At 42.2% G+C, this 23,343-nt stretch overlaps 1 protein-coding gene across 1 annotated transcript in view; it reads right to left on the reverse strand.

Annotated features, from left to right (window-relative positions):
* The window catches only part of XKR4 (XK related 4), a 370,337-nt gene extending 357,255 nt beyond the window's left edge, over window positions 1-13,082 (reverse strand). The window contains exon 1 of the mRNA XM_040972705.1: window positions 12,283-13,082. Coding sequence (XP_040828639.1) covers window positions 12,283-13,082 — 800 coding nt within the window. The remainder of the gene's footprint in view (window positions 1-12,282) is intronic.
* Between the last annotated feature and the right edge of the window lie 10,261 nt (window positions 13,083-23,343).

The raw sequence follows: 23,343 nt of genomic DNA on the forward strand, positions 1-23,343 counted from the left end.
GGTTCACTAGGCCAAGGATAGACCTGAGACTCTACATTCTGAGAAGGATTCTGAGAGGGCCCACTGTGAGTAGGCAGGCACAACTCCACACCTGTTGCATCTGCACAGACATACCTGGTAGATACACACAATGTGCCTCCATTTCTACTCAGTAAACACTTTGGGAGCGCAGTCGATTTAATATGTTTTCCTTAGTATTTTAAACAGTCTGTGGAATCCATAAAGAAAAGGTTATGATGGATCATTTATGTTTGTGATTCTAGTCTCAACAACTGATGGCAGTGACCACTGATTTCACAGATGGACTTTCTGTCAATTTTTGTGCTATCTGCAAGGCTGAGTGAGATCATTTCCCGAGGCAAGCTCTCTGCCTTCCTTCAGTGGGATTAGAATATGATTGCAGTTTTCCAGTTTACCTTCAATGACCAACCAGACAAAACTTATTTGCAGATAACACGAATCAAACCAGTCTTCCTTACTTGTATATTGGACAACATTAAAATAATGTTTTGCTGTCTAGATGTCCATTTTTCTAGCCTCTATTACAAGTTTCCCTAGTCAGAAAACCCCAAATTCCAAATGCTCCAACCTCCAAAACATTTTGAACACTAACATGATGTTGCAAGTGGAAAATTCAGATTTCCCACATGGATGGTTGAGAATGTTTCTTTATGAGATATCAATTCATAGGCATCATCTCATTCACAAAGTTACTAAAAATGTTGAATGACACTACCTTCAGACTGGATATAAAAGCTATATGAAACATAAATATATCTTGTTTTTAGACTCAGATCTCATCCTCAAGATATCGCAATAGATATAAATATGTACATATTCCATTTTTATAAGGGTAAATCACTTCAACTCCAAAACATTTTGCAGAAGGACTATACAACCTGTGTAAGTTAATTTATTTCTGGTCCTTGCTAGAATTTGCAGTTTTCTTCATTTTTGATGATGTGCCTTGGCCTGGATCCTCAAGACGCTGACTTCTGAAAGCATATGCCCTCATGTCAGACACCATGAGACTATAATCTCCACTGTACCCTCAATAGCTAGTTGACCCCAAAAGCCTGACAATTATCAACACCAGTATTTTACCTTTTTTTCCTTAGACTAAACTCATCTAAGAAGAATTTGGCCTAGTTGGTGAAGTTTTGCTCTTATGCATTTAGCAATGGGACTCAGTACAATTAACTTTTACTTGCAATGACAGAAAAACATCTTCTGATTACAGCATAAACTTTTCTATTTTTGTTTGTCTCTTTCATAGACAAACTTTTCTTCCTCTAATGACTCATGCCTTACAGACAACACCCTAAGCTCTGATTAATAGAACAAATCATGCAATTCCATGGTATTTTTCAGAGTATTTGGAATACTTGCTTGATAAAACTTCAACCTTCCTCCCCATAATTCATTTAGTTCCAATGTGATTTTATACTTATTTGATATTACAGCTTTAAATAACTATAACCCTCTAGTAATTTTCAGAAGCAAAAATATAACTAATGTACTTTTCACGTGGTGCTGTTAGCTAGAAATCAACTGTTCAAACCTGACATCAGAAAAACCATCCCAGTGGATGCCTATGATAGACATGCTTGGTCATAACATACCCATTAGAAATACAAAACCCATAGGGACATGCTTCCTAATTGATGCTACCATAATAGCTTCCAGTAATTTAAATTGCTTAGGAAAGTGTTCTGGAATTGACCTACATTTTGAGAAGTGACTGTTATTAATTTTACTTTCGCAAAATAGGCAATTAACGAGCTGAAAATCTATCAAAACACAAGAAACCTTTACAAATCCTGCAAATCCTCTCTGCTGCATCATTGAAGAATCATTTCCTCATCACTGACACCATGATGCAGTGACTTTGCCATGAATAATGCCAGGAGTTATGGCTACAACTGCTACCTTTGTTTGATTACTAACTCTCTGCTACCATGGGAACAATGACAACAACAAAAGACCTGAAAAGTTCCGAGCCCCAGACAGAGTCCTTTATTCATGACTATTATCTGAACTGCAGAAAAAAAGAAGTCAGACTGCTTTCTGCATGGATGAAAACCCTCAGATTGATGGTTCAGAAAGGTGACTTTGCCTTTCTTAAAATGCACTGCAGTTGATGGGAAGTCAAACTGAAGTCATCTCAAATCTTTTCCAAGTCATAGTCACTGCAGCTCCTACTGCTCCATGTGCATGATTTTCTGAGTAATTCTCACTCACCCCACACGTTACCCACTTCTCTGTTGGTACAAACGTATTCCCCTAACAGGGAAATGTGGCATGCGTATAAATTAAACAGAAGAAGTAAAAGTGATTCAAACAGCCTTCTCATGAATCATGAAGATGAGAAAACAGTCTCACGTACTTAGTTCAGATACTCTTAAAATAGAGGCATAAACTCTTTTAAAATTTAAAATTTGGCATCAGCTGGAAAATAACTCAGCTTCACAAGAAGCTTTCCAACACCCTGGAATCCAGGCATTCCCCATTCAGGAAAGGTTAATGGAATGCACTTCTTCTAACAGTGTATAACACATCCTTATTCTTTAACAAGCGAAGACCAGGATACAATATCTTTGAATAGAGTTAAAATTCAATTTCCAGTGTTATTAAATCAGTGGCAGTGCAACCCAGGACAAGCTTTTAATTTAAAAGCAAATCTAGCTCTAACAAGCGGTCTTCTCATTGCCATAATGGATGGTTCTTTCAAAACCTGTGAGGCATTGTTCTTATTTGTTAATCACAGCCCTTCAGCTGTGCATACCTCACAGCACTGAAATGTGGATGACAGTTTTGACTTTCCAACTTTATGTATGCCATATACTGTGGAATGTGTGATAAAGAACACTGTAATACCAGTTTCAAATACTTTGATATGGATCTTAATAGAAGTATTTTTATTTGACTTTAAATGCTCGCTCACTGGTATTCCATTACCCTGTTTCATCACTTTAGGATTATGGTTCCATCCAGGCCACCTAGGGAGCTCTAGGGAGTGTGGAACTCTAGGGAGTTTCCACACTGATTTATTTCTGTGAATTCTGCTTTAGTTTACTTTTCAATTAGGAATCTGTATTTGTACTCTATATACAAAAGATGTGGAATTAATGTTCTATGATGAAAGGCTACAGACTTCAAACAAATAGAGGTACAGACACCTCAATCATTCACTTACATATTTTCTTAGCAGGCATGAATAAGAACTGAATGAGAACACCCATCCTAAAACTTCCACAATGTGATTATCAATTTCAGGTGTCAAAAGCAAATTGAATAAAAAAAAATCAGGAAACCTGAAAAAGTGTTCTTTTGGGTGTGTTTATGAGGCTGTTTCCAGATGAAATTAGCACATCAGTCTGAGTGGACAAGACAACGCTACTCAGGCAGCACCATCAACAGGCTGCAGGTCTGGAGAAATCAATGCAGGATTGGCCTCTCTGAGCGCTGGGAGAAGCTCATCTCCTGCCTTGGACATAAGGACCTCAAACTCGTCAGGGTTTAGACTCCAGGACATAGGGTACAGAGTGGCCTCCTTCCTGGTACTCAGCTTTTGTGTCTGGAAATGAGAATCACTCCATTGATTTCCCTGGTTTGGAGACCTTTACACTCAGATTGAGCCACATCATCAGCCTCCCAGAGTCTCCAGCCCTGCAGAGGAGCTGCCATGGGACTTCTCAGCCGTCATACTCACATGAACCAATTCCTCTAAGAAATCAATTCATTTCACCTATCTCTAAACATAGCCTATCAATTCTATATCTCTATAAAACATCCTGACTGGCAAAACCACTCTCAACATCATAGCAGAAAAAAAAATGCTGGTTAACATTAAATGCTTTCTCAACCACCGTCCACCATAGAAGCAAATAAGCAGCAAGTATGGCAATACTTTCATTAAGAAGAAGAATATTTGAGCTCTACACACAGATCAGTAAACATTTACTGAACTTCTATCCCACAGAGTGACTGTAGAGTCACTATCTGCCTTCCTGACCAGCCATATTAGTTATGAAGGACACCATGAAGTAATGGTATGAGATCACATTTTGTGGTGGCCAGAATCACACAAATGCCATCCAAGGGAATATTTCCTCTTTGGAAATAACGACTGTGATTTTTTTTAAATACCAAAACATATTAGAAGCAGGCTACAAAGTCATGCTTAATGCATTTGATAACGCACGAGAAAAACAAAACAGAACAAAAACAAACAAAACCTCAATTCTGAATTCTCCTCCCATAAATCTAGTCAGTATGCCACACAAATGTCTGCAAGTCGAATAAATGTGTTGTTTGAAAAAGGAAATTATTCCAAATATTTGTCACAAAGTGAGGGGTTTTATTTAAATTCATAGGAATGTAGCTATTCAATCTATAAAACCTGGAGTGTATTTAATACCAAGTTGTGTAGTTGGATATGCAATCATTAGGGAATTTTTCTGTAAGTGATTGTGCACCTTCAAGGCTATGGCCCCAGAGATTTGCGGACACTACTCAAAATGAAGGGCATACATTTATATAGATACTGCATTTATATAGATACCACACTCAACTGCTGTAGCAGGAAAGTCTCTGATATTTTCCCACACGTGTGAAACAGTCCATGGTTCAGTCAAATAGAAACAATTTACAACCTTTGCTTTTGCAATTGCAAAGATACCACATAGACATGCACACCACACAAAGCTATCCGCTACCTAGATTTATGCATAATTTTTCTAGTTCACACAGAAAACCAAGTAAGTGCACAAAGAGCTGTCTGATTGTGTATAAATTTATACCTGCCATATCCCAGAGCTAAGTCAGAGATTTAAATATCAAGCCCAGCACTCAGGGATGTTGTATAGATTTGTGATGCTCCAGGGAAGACACTGGCTCCATAAACCAATGAATATATTACAAAGTGACACGTCTCTAGTATTGCAAGAAAAAGTATTCTACTCCATCAAAAAATAAAAAATCCCCGAGGTTGGTTCACTGTGTTTGGTACAGTACATGATGATGAACATTGTCATAAAATCTCAGAACTGGAAGGTGATCTTTTTAGTGCAGCTCTCTCCATGACAGTTAAAATTCTTCCAGCACACTCCTATCTAGTCTTCTAGGCTAGGCTTAGACATTCTAAGGATAGGGAACTTAATTCTTCTAAGGAATCCAGGCATCTTAATGGAACTATAGGAATCCTTTGGCTACCTAAAAATCCATGTTTGCATCAACTCAAAATCTCTTTCTCATAGGGTTTGGCCTAGAAGTTGAGACAAGATGAAGAAAACAGCATAACAGAGTATTTGGACTTGATCTTTGGCCCCAGCTCCTAATTCCAGTTACCTGCCAGTGCAGACTGTGGGAAGCGGCAGTGAAGGTTCAAGTCATTTTGCTCTGCCTCCCAGTGGGAAACCTGAATTGTGTTCACAGATTCTAGCTCCTCACTCCATACTTGCCTGAGTCCTGAGTCCTGGCTATCTAAGGATTTGGCAAGTGTATCACCAACAGGAGCTTTCTCATTGTGTGTGTGTGTGTGTGTGTGTGTGTGTGTGTGTGTGTGTGTGTGTGAGTGTGTGTGTGTCTTTCTCTTTCAAATAATATTTTCTTAAAGGATCTATTGTTATGTGTCCCAGGGCATCTATGAAAAATCCAGTGCCTATTCTGCATGACAATATCTCAATACCTACCAGAGAACACCCAAGTTCCAGAATTCTATTCTATCTACATAGTCATTCTCAAATCCATCAACCATTTATTCACATTGCTTTTCCCCTCTCATATTGGTACTAATTCCAGCACAGAATCTTCATAGAACTACGTGACCTGAAGAGGAAAGCTTTTTAAATTCTCCTAGTTTTCACATATGCAAAATAGAAGTGCTAGTTCAGAGATTACTCTGAAGTTCCAATAAGAAAAAATATGAAGTTCGCTGGAAATTTCAGTGTTGTACAAAAATAGGGTCAAGTTTCTGTGGATCAGGACAGCTAAATTGCAGGAAGGTGAGGATGGTCATATCCTAAGGGAAATTGCTTCAAGAAGCAACTGAAAATAAACTTTTGCTGATAATTTGGCATAACTGCAAAAAAAAAATGTACAATCCGTCTGTTTTTCCGAAAAAGAAATCTCTACAACATCGCATCTGTTTTATGTTTTGATAGCAAATAAGCACAGATTCTGTTAAGGCAATGAATTTCTGTATACGGAAAAGACATGACTGAACCAGGGAGACATTGAGAATGTAACCCACTGAAACTTTCAATGTTCTGCCATCCCATTTAGCAATACTCGGATTCAGCATTTTCTGAACAAACCTCACTCCATAAAATCCCTCAATGACTCTTCTGTGCCTTCAGAATAAAATCCAGATAATTCTCCATCCTCATTCTCCATTAACTCCCCATCTTTCCTCGGTACTAAAAGCACACACTTGACCTATCTTGTTTTTTCACGCTCCTCTGCCTTTATGCTTACTGTATCCATGCTCTAAAGACAATGTCAGTCTACTCAATAAGAGCTTTGTTTGCTCACCTGTATGCTAATCCAGAAACCCCTAAGGTGCTTGCATCCCCCTTCCTAGGGCTTCCATTGGTCTACTTTCCATTACTATAATGAAGTATCTGGGGTAAAGTACTTCATTAGGAAAATTGAATTGTTTGGTTTCCGATCTTGAAGGTGGAAAGTCCAAAGTGTGCTGATTCTAAGTGTGGCCTCCTTGACTGCGCTAGATGGCATCACAGTGGTGGGAGAAGGGGCAGAAGGAAAAGGAAATGTTCCGACAGGAGATTTAGCCATTACAGTCTCATTAGAACTACATTAATCCCTTCCAAGTGTATGCCAATAATCACCTAATGACCTCCAGCGAGGTTCCACCTATGAAAGGACCCCAAACATCAAAACATGAACCTTCTATAGCCACCCTTAAGTCATGTCCAAACCACAGCAGTGCTCATTTCTCTTTACTGAATTATTATTTTTTAACTGTTTTCCTCACTAGACAGAAGACTCCTTAACAATGTGCATTTTATCCCATATAATGATAATAGGTTCTAGCACAGTGCATAAGTACTCAATATGTTGCATGAATAAAGCAATTCCTATGCAAAAAGACAGAACATACATTTTCAAGAAATAATTATTTAATAAATGCAGCACATGACAAGAGTCTTATCAGCCTGGCATCAGAATTCAGAACTAACTCAGAAGCAGTAAGCATTCTTTCTTATTCATTTTTTCCCTCTCTTTAAAAATGTATTTTTGAGAGGCAGGAAGACAGAAATAGAACCCCCACTCAGTGACTTATTCCCCAATGGCTACCACACCCCGGTTGGGCCAGAACTGAAACCAGGTTCGAGGAATTGGATCCAGGCTTCCAGCATGAGTAGGAGAGACTCAACTCCTCAAGTAATCTCCACTGCCTTCCATATCTGCATACAGAAAGCTACAGGTGCGAGCCAGAACCAGATAAATTATATAGGTATGCTGATGAGAGATAAAGGCATTTTAACCAGTGTCTGAATTGGTATCTTAACCACGAGGATAAAACTCATCCCTAAAGCACTTTTTTCCCCCCGTAGCTAAAATGCATTCTATGTTCTCTACTTTCCTACTTCCTTTTTTTTAATCATTAAGATAACCTCTTTATCTTTTGCAACTAATTCACTGTACAATCACATGCATTAGGCTATTTTATTATTAATACCACTACAACATCACAGAACCTGAGCATGTATAAAGGGTCAGAAAGAGGAGCCTATTGAGTCAGATATCTGAACTCAGGGCCCTGTTCTATCATCTGACTACTATCATGTAACTGGAAAAATCACCTCTCCTGTCTGTATCACAGCTCCTCTTCCCTCTTTACTCAACCATAGTAAAGGCAAATCACCATTTTTACATATTGTCGTCATTCTTATCTAAATAGGCTTGTGGAGGCAGCCAAGTAAGCAGTAAAAGCACAGACTTTAGGGTAAAACAGGCATAGCTACAATGCATTAACGGTTGAAGAAATCTTTGTCAGTTAACTTCTCTGAGCCATTTTTCTCACACACAGAGATATTGATCATTTCCTCTTGGATCAGTGTAAAACAAAGAGGAGATAAGAAGCATAAAAACATCTGTAGATTTTTAAATTGCCAACTAAATCATTATTATTCTTGTTTGGACGGGTTTAAGAATGGCATAGAATAATGGTTCTCAAAGTGCTTTCTATTCAACATTATGCCTTTGAGAAATATTGACAACTGAGCAAGAGCTTATTAAAGGCTCTGAAGAGGGGTGTGCTCTGGTGCAACAGGTCAAGTCACTTAGGGTGTCACTTATCAAAATGTCAGTTCAAGTCCCAGCTATCCTATTTTGAAAATATGTATCTATCCTTTCCTCTCTCCCTTCCTCTCCTCACATGGACAAAAACAAAAAAGTAAACATTTAAAAAGAAAGAAAGAAAACTAAATGCTCTGAAATGTCCTGCTGTGGCAAGATCAGTTGGCCATCATTTTAACTTAACATTTTCCTAACTTATCTGCACATGGAAAATACTTTAACATCTTGTGGAATATCCAGCATGACAAAAGTAGACAAACTGCCCAGCCAACATGTCTTGTTTGCATGTTTCAGACAGAGACAATACCCAAATAAAACCCCAAACAGTAAAAATAGCAACATATTTTCCACTCTAAATCAACTTACCTACTTTTATACTGGGTATATTTTCTAGAAAAATAACTACAAAGGGGGATGCATTGTAGCACAGCAAGTTATGCTACCAAATGCAGTGCCAGCATCCCACAAGGTTGCTGTTTCTTGTCTGGGTTGCTCCACCTCTGATTCAGCTCCTTGTTAATGCAGGAAAGCTGTGGAAGATAACCCAAGCAACTGGGCCTCAGTCATCCATGTGGGAGCCCTAGATGGAATTTCAAGCTTTGGGTTTCATTCCAGCCCAGCCCTAGCCATTGTAGCCATTTGATGAGTAAACCAAAAGATTAAATCACCTTCTCTTTCTCTCTCTCTCTCTCTGTAAGTCTGCCACACCAAATAAACATATAATTACGTATATTGCCACCAAGAAAAGCCCAGCTAATGAGGCACATGTATATGCAGAACAACTTATAAGATTAACATTTGGATATAATTGATTGTAAATATGAGGTCTAAAAAACGTGTCTCTTGGTCATTTATGATTACCACTAGCTGAACTGCACTGTCAGCAATTTCAGGAATCATATGAGGAAAAAGAAGATATTTCTCATTCATAGGCAGAGCCCCTCTGAAGACCTAATTGTTCTTTTGACCTAGTAGCAAGAGTTTGCTTCATTATTTCCAGCTTCTCCTGTGGCTTTAAGATACCATTAATTTCCCATTGGTAAATTTTCATTAAAATGAACATGTATCATTGCTATAAGGCTGTTGCATTTGTAATACATGTATAAATATATGTAAATCTTCCGATCGTACTTCAAATTACTGTTTGTGAACAAGCAAGCCCTTTTGATGCTTTTTCAACATATTTAGTTTTTTAATTGGACCACCCCCTAAAATAACTTGGAGTCTATGGAAATACAATGAACAATTACCAACTTAGCAAAAAAAAAAAAATCTATTTTATTGATCCAGAAAGTAGCATTTTAAAGCATAAATAATGACCTCTGAATTTTGAACTACTCAGCACCCTGGTATTTCTGCAACATTCGTGTACCATCACAAAAAGAAAAACTGGAGCAGGTGGAGGGACATGGCTAGCTTAGGAACTCACACCTGTGTTATCAACAGTTTTACATGTGTTGCATTTCCTCAGCTTATTATCAAAGGTCTTTATACTACCCAAAGTTGCATTTGAATGCTCAGCTCTCAGAGAAACTGGAACACACTAGAATACACCTGAGTATTGAGGTCAACAAGTTTTCTTAACCCTTTAAAATTCCCAACACTAAGCTAAAGTGCTTTTAGAATATGTGTTGAAAAGAAAAAAAAAAAATAGAACTTGTTTCCACCAGGTTATGATGGCATCTTCCAAATATCTTAAGTAGAATCCAAAGACAAATTAATAAGATGATCATTCACAACTATATACTATGAGCACATGATTCAGAAAATATTGACAAATATCTGATAACATTTACAACAATAATACTTCCTCCCAGGTGATTACACAATATCAGAGTAACTTGTAATCTTCTATGGAAATACTAGAGAAACGCTTAACAAACAAGACCTGCATGTGAGCACAGAGTCTCCAAGGACTGGGTCACTAAACGCACTTGTGGGAGCAGCCTGCAGCTTTCTTTCTGCAATCAACCTTGTTACTCCATCCATTCACTCAATTCCTTTTCTCCATGGCCAGTTGACCCAGTAGTTGGAATCTCACTACAAAACTTTAAAGTTTCTTTATCTTGCCTAATTCTTTGTTACTTGTTAAAAAGTATTTCCTGAGAAAATTAAGCATTATTTTTCAATTATGAAACTACTGTTTTGGAAAGCCTAATAAATGCAACTATAACTAACTAACGTTCCTGAATATTCACAAGGTGCCAATTCATAGGAAATGTGAAGGGTTTTCAGTTAATAGAACTGAGAAGTATTTGCGATATTCACATAAATCTAGAAACTTTCCTGTTGATGAAAAGTAAGTGATTTCAAATCTTGCTTAAAGTTTCCAAAAGTGAACAGATGGAATGTTAAGCTATTTTTATTACATTATTGATTAAAAATATTAATCACATGCCTTGTAGACACATAGTGCTATCATTAGATAATTCAAGCATTTAAGTTCTTCATCATATTTGAAAAGCAACAAGCTTTAAATCTTCCTTTAGCCATTCATGTGAAATAGAGCTACCACAAACAGCTGATATTCTAAAAAATCCCCTTTGTGTCCATCATATGGAGGTCTCCATCACCAAGTTGTCTGACTACACATCATATGTCACTTTTGCAGACAGCATCTGTTTGGGAAAATAAAGTTACAATCCCAAATGCTGCTGTTAATGACAATGCTAAAACTGCTTTTATAAAGCGTTTTTTTCCCAGGAAACATGGTGAAATGACAAGTCACACTTCTGAGTTGAAAACATTGCTATGCCCCATAAACAAAAATAAGTTTTTGGCTCTGTTCCACAAACTCTCCACATGGGATGCTTTGGCTTTCAAAACGATTTATAGTGCCTTTTGCAAAAACAAGAAATAACAATAGCAAATGAAATAAAAACAATCAGGCATATAGTAGACCATAGTCCTAATCAGCATACTTTCTAGGAAGTTCCTCATTTCTGCTTAGACTCCATATTTACTTAGCATTTCAAAGTGAACTAACCTCCAGATGTTAGCATCTATGTATATTCATACTCTTTTTCTAGACGTAAAATACAGCCACAAAAAGCTTCTAAAGCAAACCAAAGTCTAAAGAACATATTCTTTCATATACTAGTTCATTATATGCCTATCTCTAAGCAGTGACTGCCCAGGTGATGGTTTCTTTCTGTCCAACGAGATTAGCCTGCAATCCGGTTTGTGAGTTCAAGGTATATTTTGTAAAAGGACTTGGTAGATCAGATGACAGCTTCAAAGCAGTCAGTGAAGATGTGAAGTGTGATTAAAGTTCACATGACAGGGGTTCTTAGTTACAGGAGAAATTGCACGTGAAGATACTCTGAAGATAATCAAAGGTGCACTGTAAAAGTTAAGCCAGGATCCCATGTAAAGTGTACTTCCTCATGACTGGAGATGCCATGTACATGCATAGCCCATATCACTTGAACTCAGGCATACAGGACTTGAAGTGCAAGACTTCTGTGGCAGTAACCATAAAAGCTAGCCCTTCTAAGCACTGAGATCCCCAGTCTAACCAGAATTAGCAATTTTCTCCAGGAAACAAAAGAAAGCGTCCAAACTGCAACAAATTCCTCAAATACAACATGACAAAATGAGAGTTTTGCGGGGAGGGGAGAGAGGTGGCAGAGATTTCTCCAATTCACTAAAAATGGGGAGGGGGGCTTGTAACATATAAAGGAGGGAAGCTTCTGAGACAGAGTGGGAAGACTGAAAGGATGGGGCGATCAGAGCTACTCTGCTGCCCTTCCCTTATTTCTCGCTTCCCTCCCACCCTAGTCTGAGAGCTCACATTTTAAAAAATGCAAGCCCCAGTTTTTTTTTTAATTAAGCCCCCAAAAAGGGTAAAGGGGGTGGAACTAAGAGTGTGAGCAATGTTACTTCCACAGCAACCCCGAACGATTTTCATGCAAAAGCAAAGCACACCCCCCCTTTCCCTCAGCCCTGATACAGTACCTCCAGATTTGCCCGAGCTGCAGGATGTGGATGAGTGACTGCAGGAGCCAGATGCAGAAGGAGCAGGACGCAGACCTATGTTTGCCGCTGGCCCGGGTGGCCCCGCTGCTGTTGCTGCCGCTGTTGGTGGCGGTGATGTTGCTCTTGCTGGCGTTGGAGGCTTGCCTTTGCGGCGTGGAAGGACGAGCCTCGCCTTCCCCAGCTGCAGACCCACCACTGACCAACGTCTTGCATTCTGCTCCAGGCTGCTGGCAACTGGAGGAAGCTGTGGCCGTGGCGCTGTCCTCGGTGCTGAAATCGTGCACAAACCAACGGAAGCTAAACACTTGCACCGACAGCGAGCCGAGCACCACGAAGAAGAGCGTGAGCCCGAACCACCAGCGCTGGCCGCGCAGGTAGTAGTCCACGGCGAGCCAGATGTCCGTGCCCACATCCGCGAAGTACACGGCCACGGCGGCCAGGATCCAGAGGCAGTCCCACAGCGAGTAGCGCCGCTGCTCTCTGCCCAGGCGCAGGCACAGCGCCGCCGAGCCCGCCCCGCCGCCGCCCGGGCCGCCAGCGCCGCCGCCCGAGCTTCCCGAGCCGCCGCTCCCGGCGCAGCAGCAGCAGCAGCGCGAGCAGCCGCCGCCGTCCGGGCAGCAGCCGCCGCCGGCCGCCTCCTCGTCCTCGGCTCCGGACCCCGACGGCAAGCCCTGGGCCAAACCCTGCACCGAGCCCGAGTGGTCCGAGTTCTGCAGCGGGGTGAACGCCACGTCGCTGCTCTTCTTCATTTTCAGCCTCCCGTCTGACTTAGCGGCCATGATGCCTCCACACCGGAGGAGAGCCCTCCTTTATCTGACACCTTTCCCCCGCTGTCTCCTCCTCCCGCCACCTCCTCGCCTCGCCCAGGCTTCCCTCCCTGGCGGCGCGCGCGGCTCTCCCCTCCCCGCCTCCTGCTCCTGCGCCGGCTCGCCCGCCGTCCGCCGCCCGCCGGGCTGGGCGCTGGGCCGGGCTAGCGGCGCGCCCGGGGCCAGGAGGAGCGCCGCCTGGCTGCCTGCGCCGTGCCAAGCTGCCCGCGGCGCCCCGCGCGCGCCCCTGCCCGCCGCCCGCGCTCCTCGCCGGCCCGGCCCCGCCGCAGCCGTCCGAGCCGCCGTGGCCGCCAGCAGCAGGAGCAGCAGCGGCCGCCGTGGCGCTCCTCGGACCTGCACATTCCTCGCCTCCCCTCACGCGCGCTGCTCCCTCCTCCCGCTTCCTCTCCTCCACCAGCTGACTCCGAGGGAGAGGATGACCTCATCCCTTCTCTTCCAGCTGCCGCCGCTCCCACTCCGGCTCGGGAGGGGCGACGGAGGAGGAGGAGGGCCCCGGAGGAGGGGCTGGGACGGAGGGGGAGCAGCGGGTGGGGAGGGCAAACCTGGCCGGGCCCCGTGCGCCCAGAGGAGCGGCTGAGAAGGAAAGAAGGTGGCTGTGGAGGACCCCGCTTCCTGGGTTTCGGGGAACGCGGGGCGGGTTGGACCGACACTGTGGGGCGTGTGCGCGCCGAGAGGAGGGGTCCCCGCGTTCAGCCCAGTGGAGCATGAAGAAGAGGGGGCCCTGGCGTGCTTGGAGGTTGCGAGAGCCGTGGAGGAGCAGGCTTCTTTGTACTCTGCTCGCATCCCTGGTGTCCGGACAAGGGCGGGGATGGCGGAGGGTCAGGAGAACCGGCTTAAGCCGCACGACGGCCCCAACTGCTGGTAATGCAGGTGGGCGTGACCGTCTTCAGGGAGCAAAGAAAGAAAGGGGCATGCAGGTCCCGGGACGTGGAACCGGGGCCCATGGCGGCAGCGGAGAGTGGGTGAGGCTGTCCGGAGCCCGTACCCTAGGGAGGACAGGCAGCTGAAAGGCTCCGGAGTTCGTCCACGGGTAGGGGCACCAGGCTCCGGGAGCTGGGGGAGACCCTCCGCGGCTCAGGCCCATGCTGCCCGAGCCCGTGCCCTCACACACTCTGGCCGACGTGGGCAATGGAGAGCCAGGGATAGAGGTGGGCGGGGCGGCGACTGTGGGCAGGTGGGGAGCGCGGCGCCCCTGGCAGCTTCGCAGAGCAGCTGGGCGCGGCCCGCAGTCGCGGGAAAGCGAGAACCTGCTGGTGAGTGGGGAGTAGTGGAGCCTGGAGCTGGCGCCACCCTCCACTACTCTAAAACTAGAATTACCTTCTCTTAAAGCTATAGGGGCTGCAGACTGTGGTCCCACCATTCTGAAAATGAATCCAGGACAGGAAAATTGGGGTGGCTGACCAATGTAAACCTTGGAAGTACGTAAAACGTGTTGCGATTATAGAAATTTCTTAAACACGATAAAATATGAATTTCTTTTTCAAGAGGAAAACAGGCTTGGTTTGTTTCACCTAACTTTTCAAACGGAAGAGACAGTGTAATTCCTGAATTATATTGCAACTCCCATATTTTAAGAGCGGAGGGAACTAATGCAGGCACATTTTACTCTATCACTAAGGACAGCAGGTGAGGCGGGGGGTGTCTTCTAAGTCTGGAAACAAAGCATTCTCAAGTCCACCGCCTCTACCCCCAGCACCTTCTGAAGCAGGTGAGGCGAGCCCCAACTAGTGCCCAGCCTTTTTGCACTAGAAGCTATGAAACAGCAAAACAAGGTCTCTGCTTGTGGAAACAGATTTGGAACATGCCCTTTTATTCTCAGGAACAGGAACAGAGTGCCTTGCTCCACTTGTGCCTTTGACACTTTGATAGGAGGATGTTAGGCCACCGTTCTCAGTCACAATGTCTTTTAAAAGTCTAACACTTCCAGGCATAGATAAGAACAAGTGGTAGCTGAAGTGTGGCAATGTCATTCCCTAGAATGTAGCCAAAAGACTGGATTTTAAACTCGCTTTGAAAGTGCCCCCCCCCCAATGGAGAAGAAAAAGCTTTTTTTTTTTTTTTTTTTTTTTTTTTTGGCAGGGGGAGACACCCTGGTTGGTTCACCAGAGTCCAAATCTAAGATTCCATCTCCAGGTGCTGCCTCTGATCGCTGTCCCAAACTATCAGAGAGAGGCTCCATCTCTTAGGTAACTGGGTCTCCAGGGACAGGGTGTACTCTAGGTCAAATGCAATGCTTTAAATTACACTGAGCCAGGAAAGGCACCTGCACCTGCGCAGGCGGCTATCTGTGACATAAACATTCTGTGAATGAATGGGTGAATTTATAGAAAGAACATTCCACTATAGAAACAATGCTACATGTGATGTTAATGAATGTTCCCAAGGAGGTTTAGGAATTGTGAGACTTTTTCCTCTTAGGTTCCAAAAGAAATAACTAACAATGGTTTCCTCATTAATAGATTTATTCAAAAACTGTTTAGAGTCTTCGAAGTTTATCTCTGAACCTTCTTCTAGAGAAATTATGGGCTATCCAATTGAGAGGTTACAGAAATAGGAGGAGCTTTCACATCCATGTTCTTCTAATTAGTGGTCCCATGACCTGGCAATTTACTTAATACACAGGATTAATATGAGGATTAGGTGAGATCGTGGTTATTACTAGGCTTTGTCTGCAAAATTGTTCTCAGGAGTCTCTGATCCCATCAATCTAGCAATAGCGTCTCAAGATGTGGATTTGGATATTGCTGTTCTGTCATCTCACACCTGTCAAGGCAGGTAGAGATAACTATTAAGCCTTTCACTCTGATTAATATTACTAAATGGTTAGCTCACTCCCTCAAGTACCTTGGACACTCATTTCAGCACCTCATACCCCACTTTGTGCACTTATTTTTGTTCAACAACACAAACACTGTACTCAACCACCAAAAGCAGCTCTCACCCACATCTTTATCTCTGTTTTCCCTCTTACTTGACAAAATCAGTCCTGGGTAAAGCTTTCTGTCTTCCAGGTTCAGACCTGAGCCTGTACAGTGGAACATGGTCATGACCATGCTGTCTGCACTCTGTTTTCAACCTGGACCATCAGTAGGATGTGGACTCCAAGGGTATTCTACAATCACACTCACCTTCCTCATTGCTTGGCATTTCTACTCTTATGTATTAAGCTTTTCTTATTTTCACTTCTCTAACTTTGAACATCTAAAAAACATTGAGCAAAATAAAACAACCCAAATCAAATGCACACCAGCTTCCAGTGCCTTCTCTCTCCACCTATCAGTGTCTGTGATCACCTGCTCAGCCTCCTGCTCCTGTGAGGCCAACTCACCTGGTCTGCATCAGCTTCCATCCCTCTCACTGCTCAACAGCATGATTGCACACTCCTTTCCACAACCTCTATTATGGAAATTTTCCTCCCGTATTGGATTCTCCAGATCAGCATTTAGATCTGCTGCTATGTATCTGCTGGCTGTAAAACAAAGCAAAACCATGGATCCTTTTGATTTAAGTTACTTTCTAGCCCCCACTGCCCTTCTCAGGAAGCTTTCACAGCCCAGTGCCTTCTCAGTGGCCTCACCTCACTTTCCTCACTTTCTTGGATTCTTGTTCTGCAGTCCTCACTTGAGCATACTCAGGTAAAACAAGTAAACAATTCATTGGAACACTTCCTACCAGGCTGCTGCATATCTACCTCCACTTGATTCTACCACTCAGCCCTCAGCTGCCTAATCCCCTCAGCAGTGTGTGATCTGGGAGATAGTCTCTCCTCAGTGAGGTCTGTTCTTCCCTTAGCTTCTTCTACACCACATACTGGCTGGCGTGGCTGAGGCGAGAGGTGGGGGAGGAGGGGAAGGAAGGGGAGGTAGATGGGGGTAATTATTCATCTAAAAGACTACCCTCTGCTAATCCAGGATTCTTAATTTTCCTCGTTTCCCCTACCTTTAAATAAGTTTGGACCTTAATACTTTGTAGTCTTACTCTCTTAATAACTTCATGAAATTGCATGTTTAAAATACTACCTATGAGGCAAGTATTTGGTCCAGAGGTTCAGTTACCACATGAGACTCTTGCATTGAATGTGCCTGGTTCATGTCCCAGCTACTCTGCTTCCAATCCAACTTCTTTCAGTCCAGGTTCAATAAACATATTTGGGGTAGTAGTGTTGGGTTGCAGCACCCATGCGGGAGACCTGCACTGAATGCCTGTTTCCTGGCTTTGACCTGGCTCAGCCTTAGTTGTTGTAGGCATTTAGTGACTGAATCAGAGGATGAGAGCTCTTTCCATGTCTCTCTGCCTTGCAAATAAGTCAATAAATTTAAAAATTATTTGGATAAACAAAAATCCAGTGCTCAGACAAGACACCATCCAAGGACACCAGAACACACTTCTCAGTATCTCTGTGTGGGTGACTAACAGGAATCTTAAATTAAAATATCCCAAACTGAATTCTGATCTGCTTATCCCACATCTATTCTTCTTTCCATGTTTCAGTTAATGCTGATTTTGCCCTTTTCGTTTCTCCAAACAGAAGGGATAAATCATATTTAGCCACTTCTTGCACTTAGAAATCATGTATAATATCCCATAAAATACTTAGAATTCTCTCTTCAAAAATATTGTTACAGGGACTTCACTGTAACACACCTGGTATGCCATTACCTGCAGTGCCAGCATCCCATATGATCCCTGTTTTGAATCCTGGCTGCTCCAATTCCTAGCAATGTCCTGAGAAAGCAGTGGAAGATGACCTATGTTCTTGGGCCCCTGTACCCACGTGGGAAACACAGGAAAAACTCATGGCTCCTGACTTCAGACTGGCCCATTTCCAACTGTTGAAGTCATCTGGGGAGTGAATCAAAGAATGGAAAATCAATCTCTCTCTCTCTCTCTCTGCGTGTGTGTGTACATGTGTGTGTCCCTGTTAATTCTGCCTTTCAAATAAATAAATCTTTTCAGAAAATATGTTTACTCCTCTACTTCATACAGTGCCCCCCATTGCCATTCTGGTTTGATTTACAATTATCTTTCTTCAATATTCTTGCCTCCTTTCTATTTTCATCCTTGCTATCCTACCCAACACAGCAAAGTGACCCTTGTGAAAAACAGGCCAGATCATGCTGTTCCTCTCTTCACACACTCAATGTTGCCTTCTACAGGACTCCCTTCCAACCCATGGAAGACAAGCCGTTCTTCAGCGATTTCAGCCTTTACTGAGAACCTGGCAGGAGGAGGTGGCGCAGCTGTTGGACAACATGCTGAATGCACCCGATGCTGCCATCCCAAGGAGGAGAGAGCCACACACTCGCCACACCCCAAATGCCATGGAACGTACATTTGACCGTGGCGCTTCCCAGTTCTTCAACACCACTGTGACAGGCAATAGCAGTGAGCCCAGAGGGAGTGGCCAGACAGGGCTCAAGTCCTAATTACTCCACTTTCAATCTAAGTTCTAGTTAACTCATATCCCAGGAAGTAGCAGTGATCGCTAAAGTACTTGCATGACGTTGGCCTGGTCAAGCTATGCCTGCTGTGGGCTACACGCATCTGAGACTCCATTCCAAGGAGGGAAGGATCAGGGTAACCATGAACTGCAGCTCAAAGCTCAAAGCTCCTTTCACATATTTCAACATCTTTTTGGACTTCACTTACACAAATACAAATTCTGAAGCAGGTTTTTGTCCTAGGAGCTACCATGCCAGTTGGGATGCTTGTGTCCTGCATAAGGATGCACAAGTTTGAGTACTGGCTCCATTCTAATTTCAGCTTCCTGCTACTGGGAAACCAGAGAGACAGTGATGAGGGCTCAGATGGTTGAATCAGGACATAAACATGGACGAGCTAAAGTGAGTTCTTAGACAATAGCTTCAATCTTTTCTAGCCCTGATCATTACAGGATACTGAAAGTGAATCAGCAGATGGGAATCGCTGACTGGATAAATAGATAGATAGATAGATAGATAGATAGATAGATAGATAGATAGATAGATAAATTTTTAAACACAAAGATTAAAAATTATGTTACCTAGACCTGTGCAGAGGGATTTCTAAACAAGGCGCTTTAGCTTTGTGTGTCCACACTGGTCACATATTCTGGAAGCCAGCCTGATTCTTAGTGATTTAGTAAATTCTCATATTTGCATGCAACTTTAGATATTGGTGCACAAGAATCTACACAATGTAGCCTGCCTTTAAAAATCCTGTTTCTCTTGGGCCCCACTTCCTGCTCTTCACCTCTTCTCTGTTTTCATGCTAAGGTTATCTTCTTACTGGTTCTCAATCATAACAAAATAGTGCTGCCCCAGGGCCTTTGCACCTGCTGTTCTCTTAAAAGAGGACACTCTTGAAGTATCTCTACAACATGCTTTAACTTCATGTCTCTACATGACACTCTCCTTTAGTCATCCTTACCGTGAGCAAGGCCCTGTCATGCTCACTCAGATTCCCAAATCCTGTAGCTAGGACAAAAGGTCTTGATCATTTACTTCTCAATCCAGGACTATTATAATTTTAATTTCCCATCTAAGATTAGCTCCTTTTTGGTGCGGAGCATGGGAATAAGAATGGCCTCATTCTGTGAACGGCTCACTGGCATCTGAGCCTATGGTGGTGTGTGCTAACACAGAAGCCATGTTATAACATGCATCAATCCTAATACTTCCCCAAACATTTAAGTATAGATAACAAGGTTTTGTTATTATGCACTTACTGGATGTTGTTTCTATCTTCTTATAGTACAAGCCTAGAGTATGAAACTAAGGCATAAAATAGAAAAAATACTGGAACTGGCACTTCGGTGTAACATACTAAATCACCATCTATAATGCTGGCATCCCTTGTGCATGCCAGTTCATGTCCCAGCTGCTCTACTTTAAGTCCAACTTCCTGCAAATGTGTCTAGAAAATAGTGAAAGATGTCCCACGTACTTAGATCCTTGAATCCATGTGGGGACCTGGAAGCAGCTCCTGGCTTCTAGCTTCCAGCTCCTGGCTTTCAACCAGCCCATTCCCAGCTATTGCATCCACAAGTAGAATGAGCCAGTGATGAAGCTCTCCCTCTTTATTTCTCCTACCCTCTTCTCTCTCTCTCTCTGACTTTCCAATAAATGCATCATAAAACAGAGAACAAACATCTTCTGGACTTAGAGGAAAGGCAGGAAAGAAAACAGAGTCAATATTACTATGTTGACTTAGTTTCTTTGATTGCAAAGGTGGAGACTAAAAAGAGGAGAATACATATGTATCTATACAATTATATAATGAAGGCTAGCATATTAAGAAGTAGAGACATATTACAGTAAACAGCTCTACTTTTGAATTAAAGGAAGTGTAACAGTTAAGTATAAGTAGACCTTGACAATTTGATACTAATTTTTCTATCTTTGTCTATACCTACAATTCCATGATGTACTTAATAGCAGAATGTTAAACTTGTAACTGTTAGTGAAGGATTGTACCACTGTGATAATAAGGGAAATGGTGGGAGGGGAAAATAGGGGGATATAAAGGAAAAAGCATGGGCTTATTCCATATAACTATAAAAATTTATCACAGAAAATTATAAAAGAAATTTAAAAAGAAAAGAAAAAGGGAGCAGACCCAGGTGTGCTGTTGTTGATCCAGGACACTTAGCATTAAAACACCGGCTGTAGTTCTGTCTGTGATATTACTGTTATAAACTCAATGTTTGTAACATTCTAAAATCATTTGCTGAAAGATCAACCATTTGTGATGGTATCTGGAGGTATGGCTTTTGGTAGGTAATTAGGTTTAAATGAGGCCAAGAGGATGAAAAAAGTGCCTTGATGGGATCAGTGTCCTTGTAGGAATTGGGAGGTGGATCAGAGCAGGCTTGCCCTGTTGCTGTTTTCAACTGACTTTTTGTCTTTGCCCTGTGAGGATGCTTTAGGAAGAGATATTTACATATGCCAGGAAGAAAGGCCTCATGATAAAGTGAATTGGCCAGCACCTTGATCCTTGACTGCCAACCTCCAAAACTGTGAGAAATAGGGCCGGGTTTTAGTCACCCAGGCTATATATTAGATTTTGTCACAGCTTCCTGAGCTGACTGTTACAAAGTAGTTACTCATGGTTCTCTGTCATATTCTTGGTTGCTAATACATTTCTTGAGGATAAAAGAAGTGCCTTTTCTGCTGAGGTAACTGAATATGGCTGAGACAGCCTCCCTAACAGCTTAGCCAGTGGCCAAGGTCCCAGAACTTTTTCTATAACATCCTTCCAGAAATCTGCCAAATCTCAGAATTTTTACTTATGATTTTGGCCACAATTCCCAGACATGCATAGGTCTTCAAATCCAGCCATTTCAAATGAAGGCTACTGTCTGGGACTATTTTAGGACTCGGAAGAGCCCTCTCTTTTGGAATTAGCTGTGCTACTTCTTGGTCAGCAACCCACTCTTAGATGCTAGGACACCCTTTGATACAAGACCCCAGATGTGGAGATATTTCCTTCCTTCTGCAGACAGCCACACCCCTTGTTTTTCAGTCTCAATTGAAATGGACACACTAGCATATAGATTTTCAATGCAACATAAAACTAAGAAATGAAAATAAAACACAGAGGAAATACAAATATGTAATGGTTCATATTTTTCAAACACAAATGTCTTACAATAGCCTCATGAAACATTTGTGAAAGGACTCAGACATATATGTTATGAGTGTAAATCAGAGACACTGTGTAGGTTATACAAGACATTTTTGAGACAGCCCGAAATCACAATGCTTATCCGATAATGGATAAGATGCTATAATGTTCAGACCTGCATACAAAAAACAAAAACAAAACAAAAACTATAGAGAATCCTGCAGCATTCAAAACAAGACAGTGATAGATCCAACATTATGGTGTAGTGTATTAGTCTGTCACTTGTGATACTGGAGTGCTAATTAGTCTTGGCTGCTCTATTTCCAGTCCAACTTCTTGCTAATATGCCTAAAAAAGCAACTGAACATGACCCAAGAACTTGAGCCCCTGCCATCAATATGGGAAGTGTAACTTCAGCCGGGTTAAACCCTGACTGTTGTGGTCATTTGCAGAATGGATCAGAAGACGCATGATCTCTCTCTCTCTCTCTCTCTCTCTCTCTCTCTCTCTCTCTCTCTCTCATGGCTGTATCCCACTAATCTCTCATGTAACTCAGAGCCCAGAGTCTAACACAGAGTTTGGCATATTGACAGGCATTTCCTAAACATCCAGGAGAAGATTTTCCAGGCCAAAAGTCTGTCACTTTTCTGAGGACCCCTAGAGCTGCCACTTTGCCTTTGGCTTGCTGAAGCTCTGCAAGTGTAGACAACCGAGATGATGAGACAACAGCAGCCTTGGCTTTTAAACAGAGCTTAAAATGACATCATAGAGCTGCAGACTGAGAAGGACAGAGTACCTGCTACAGTCCCATCACTGAATGGACAGAGATGGAATAGGAAATTGGAAACCAAATCAGTTAGACTGAAGGAATGTATTCCTAGTATCACACAGCACAATTATGTGCTGTATGTTGAAATCAAAATATTAGAAATGTTATGAGCAAAGAGAAGGAAGGAGCTGCAAGTCTACAAATTATAAAAGTAGTGTCAAGGAAGGGGAAATGTCATTTCCAAATTTTGTTGATATACTTTACAATACATTTTGGAGCATTGCCCATAAATGTGTATATTATTGTTAATAAAATTTTTAAATTAGTGAACAGAAAGTTATGATGGGAACAAACATTTTGACTTGGATAGTGACTAATAGTGACTGGATAATTGTCTCACTTCTGTTTCCTATTAATGCAGATCTAAGAGTTGAACTAATTGGGTCCTCATCATCCAATTGGATGGTATTTCATGTTGAACAGTCCTGTCATTGTGGGTGTTTGGGGAGAGAATCAAGGATTTAGAGCTCTCTCTTTATATCTATCCCTGTCACTATACCCCTCAAATCTATACATAGAATTACAACAGAAAAAGTTTAAGAATAAACAAAACTGAAAGATAACCTGAGCTTATTCTAAGTGTAAAAAATTATGCAATGCTCATAAAATTGTTTGATAATATACATTTTTCATGAATTCTTTGAAGACCTCAGAGAATCAGACCTGTGCCCAGAGATTCAACTACCACAACTGGTCATCAGAGGAATTCAAAGGGCTGAATTTCCCCAGAATTTTAATTTCCAAATTGGCATAGCAACCTGAGCAAAGAAAAAGAAAATA

This window comes from Ochotona curzoniae, unplaced genomic scaffold (assembly GCF_017591425.1).
Source record: "Ochotona curzoniae isolate NIBS_2020 unplaced genomic scaffold, NIBS_Ocur_1.0 contig_2318, whole genome shotgun sequence".
Taxonomy (NCBI): Eukaryota; Metazoa; Chordata; class Mammalia; order Lagomorpha; family Ochotonidae; genus Ochotona; species Ochotona curzoniae.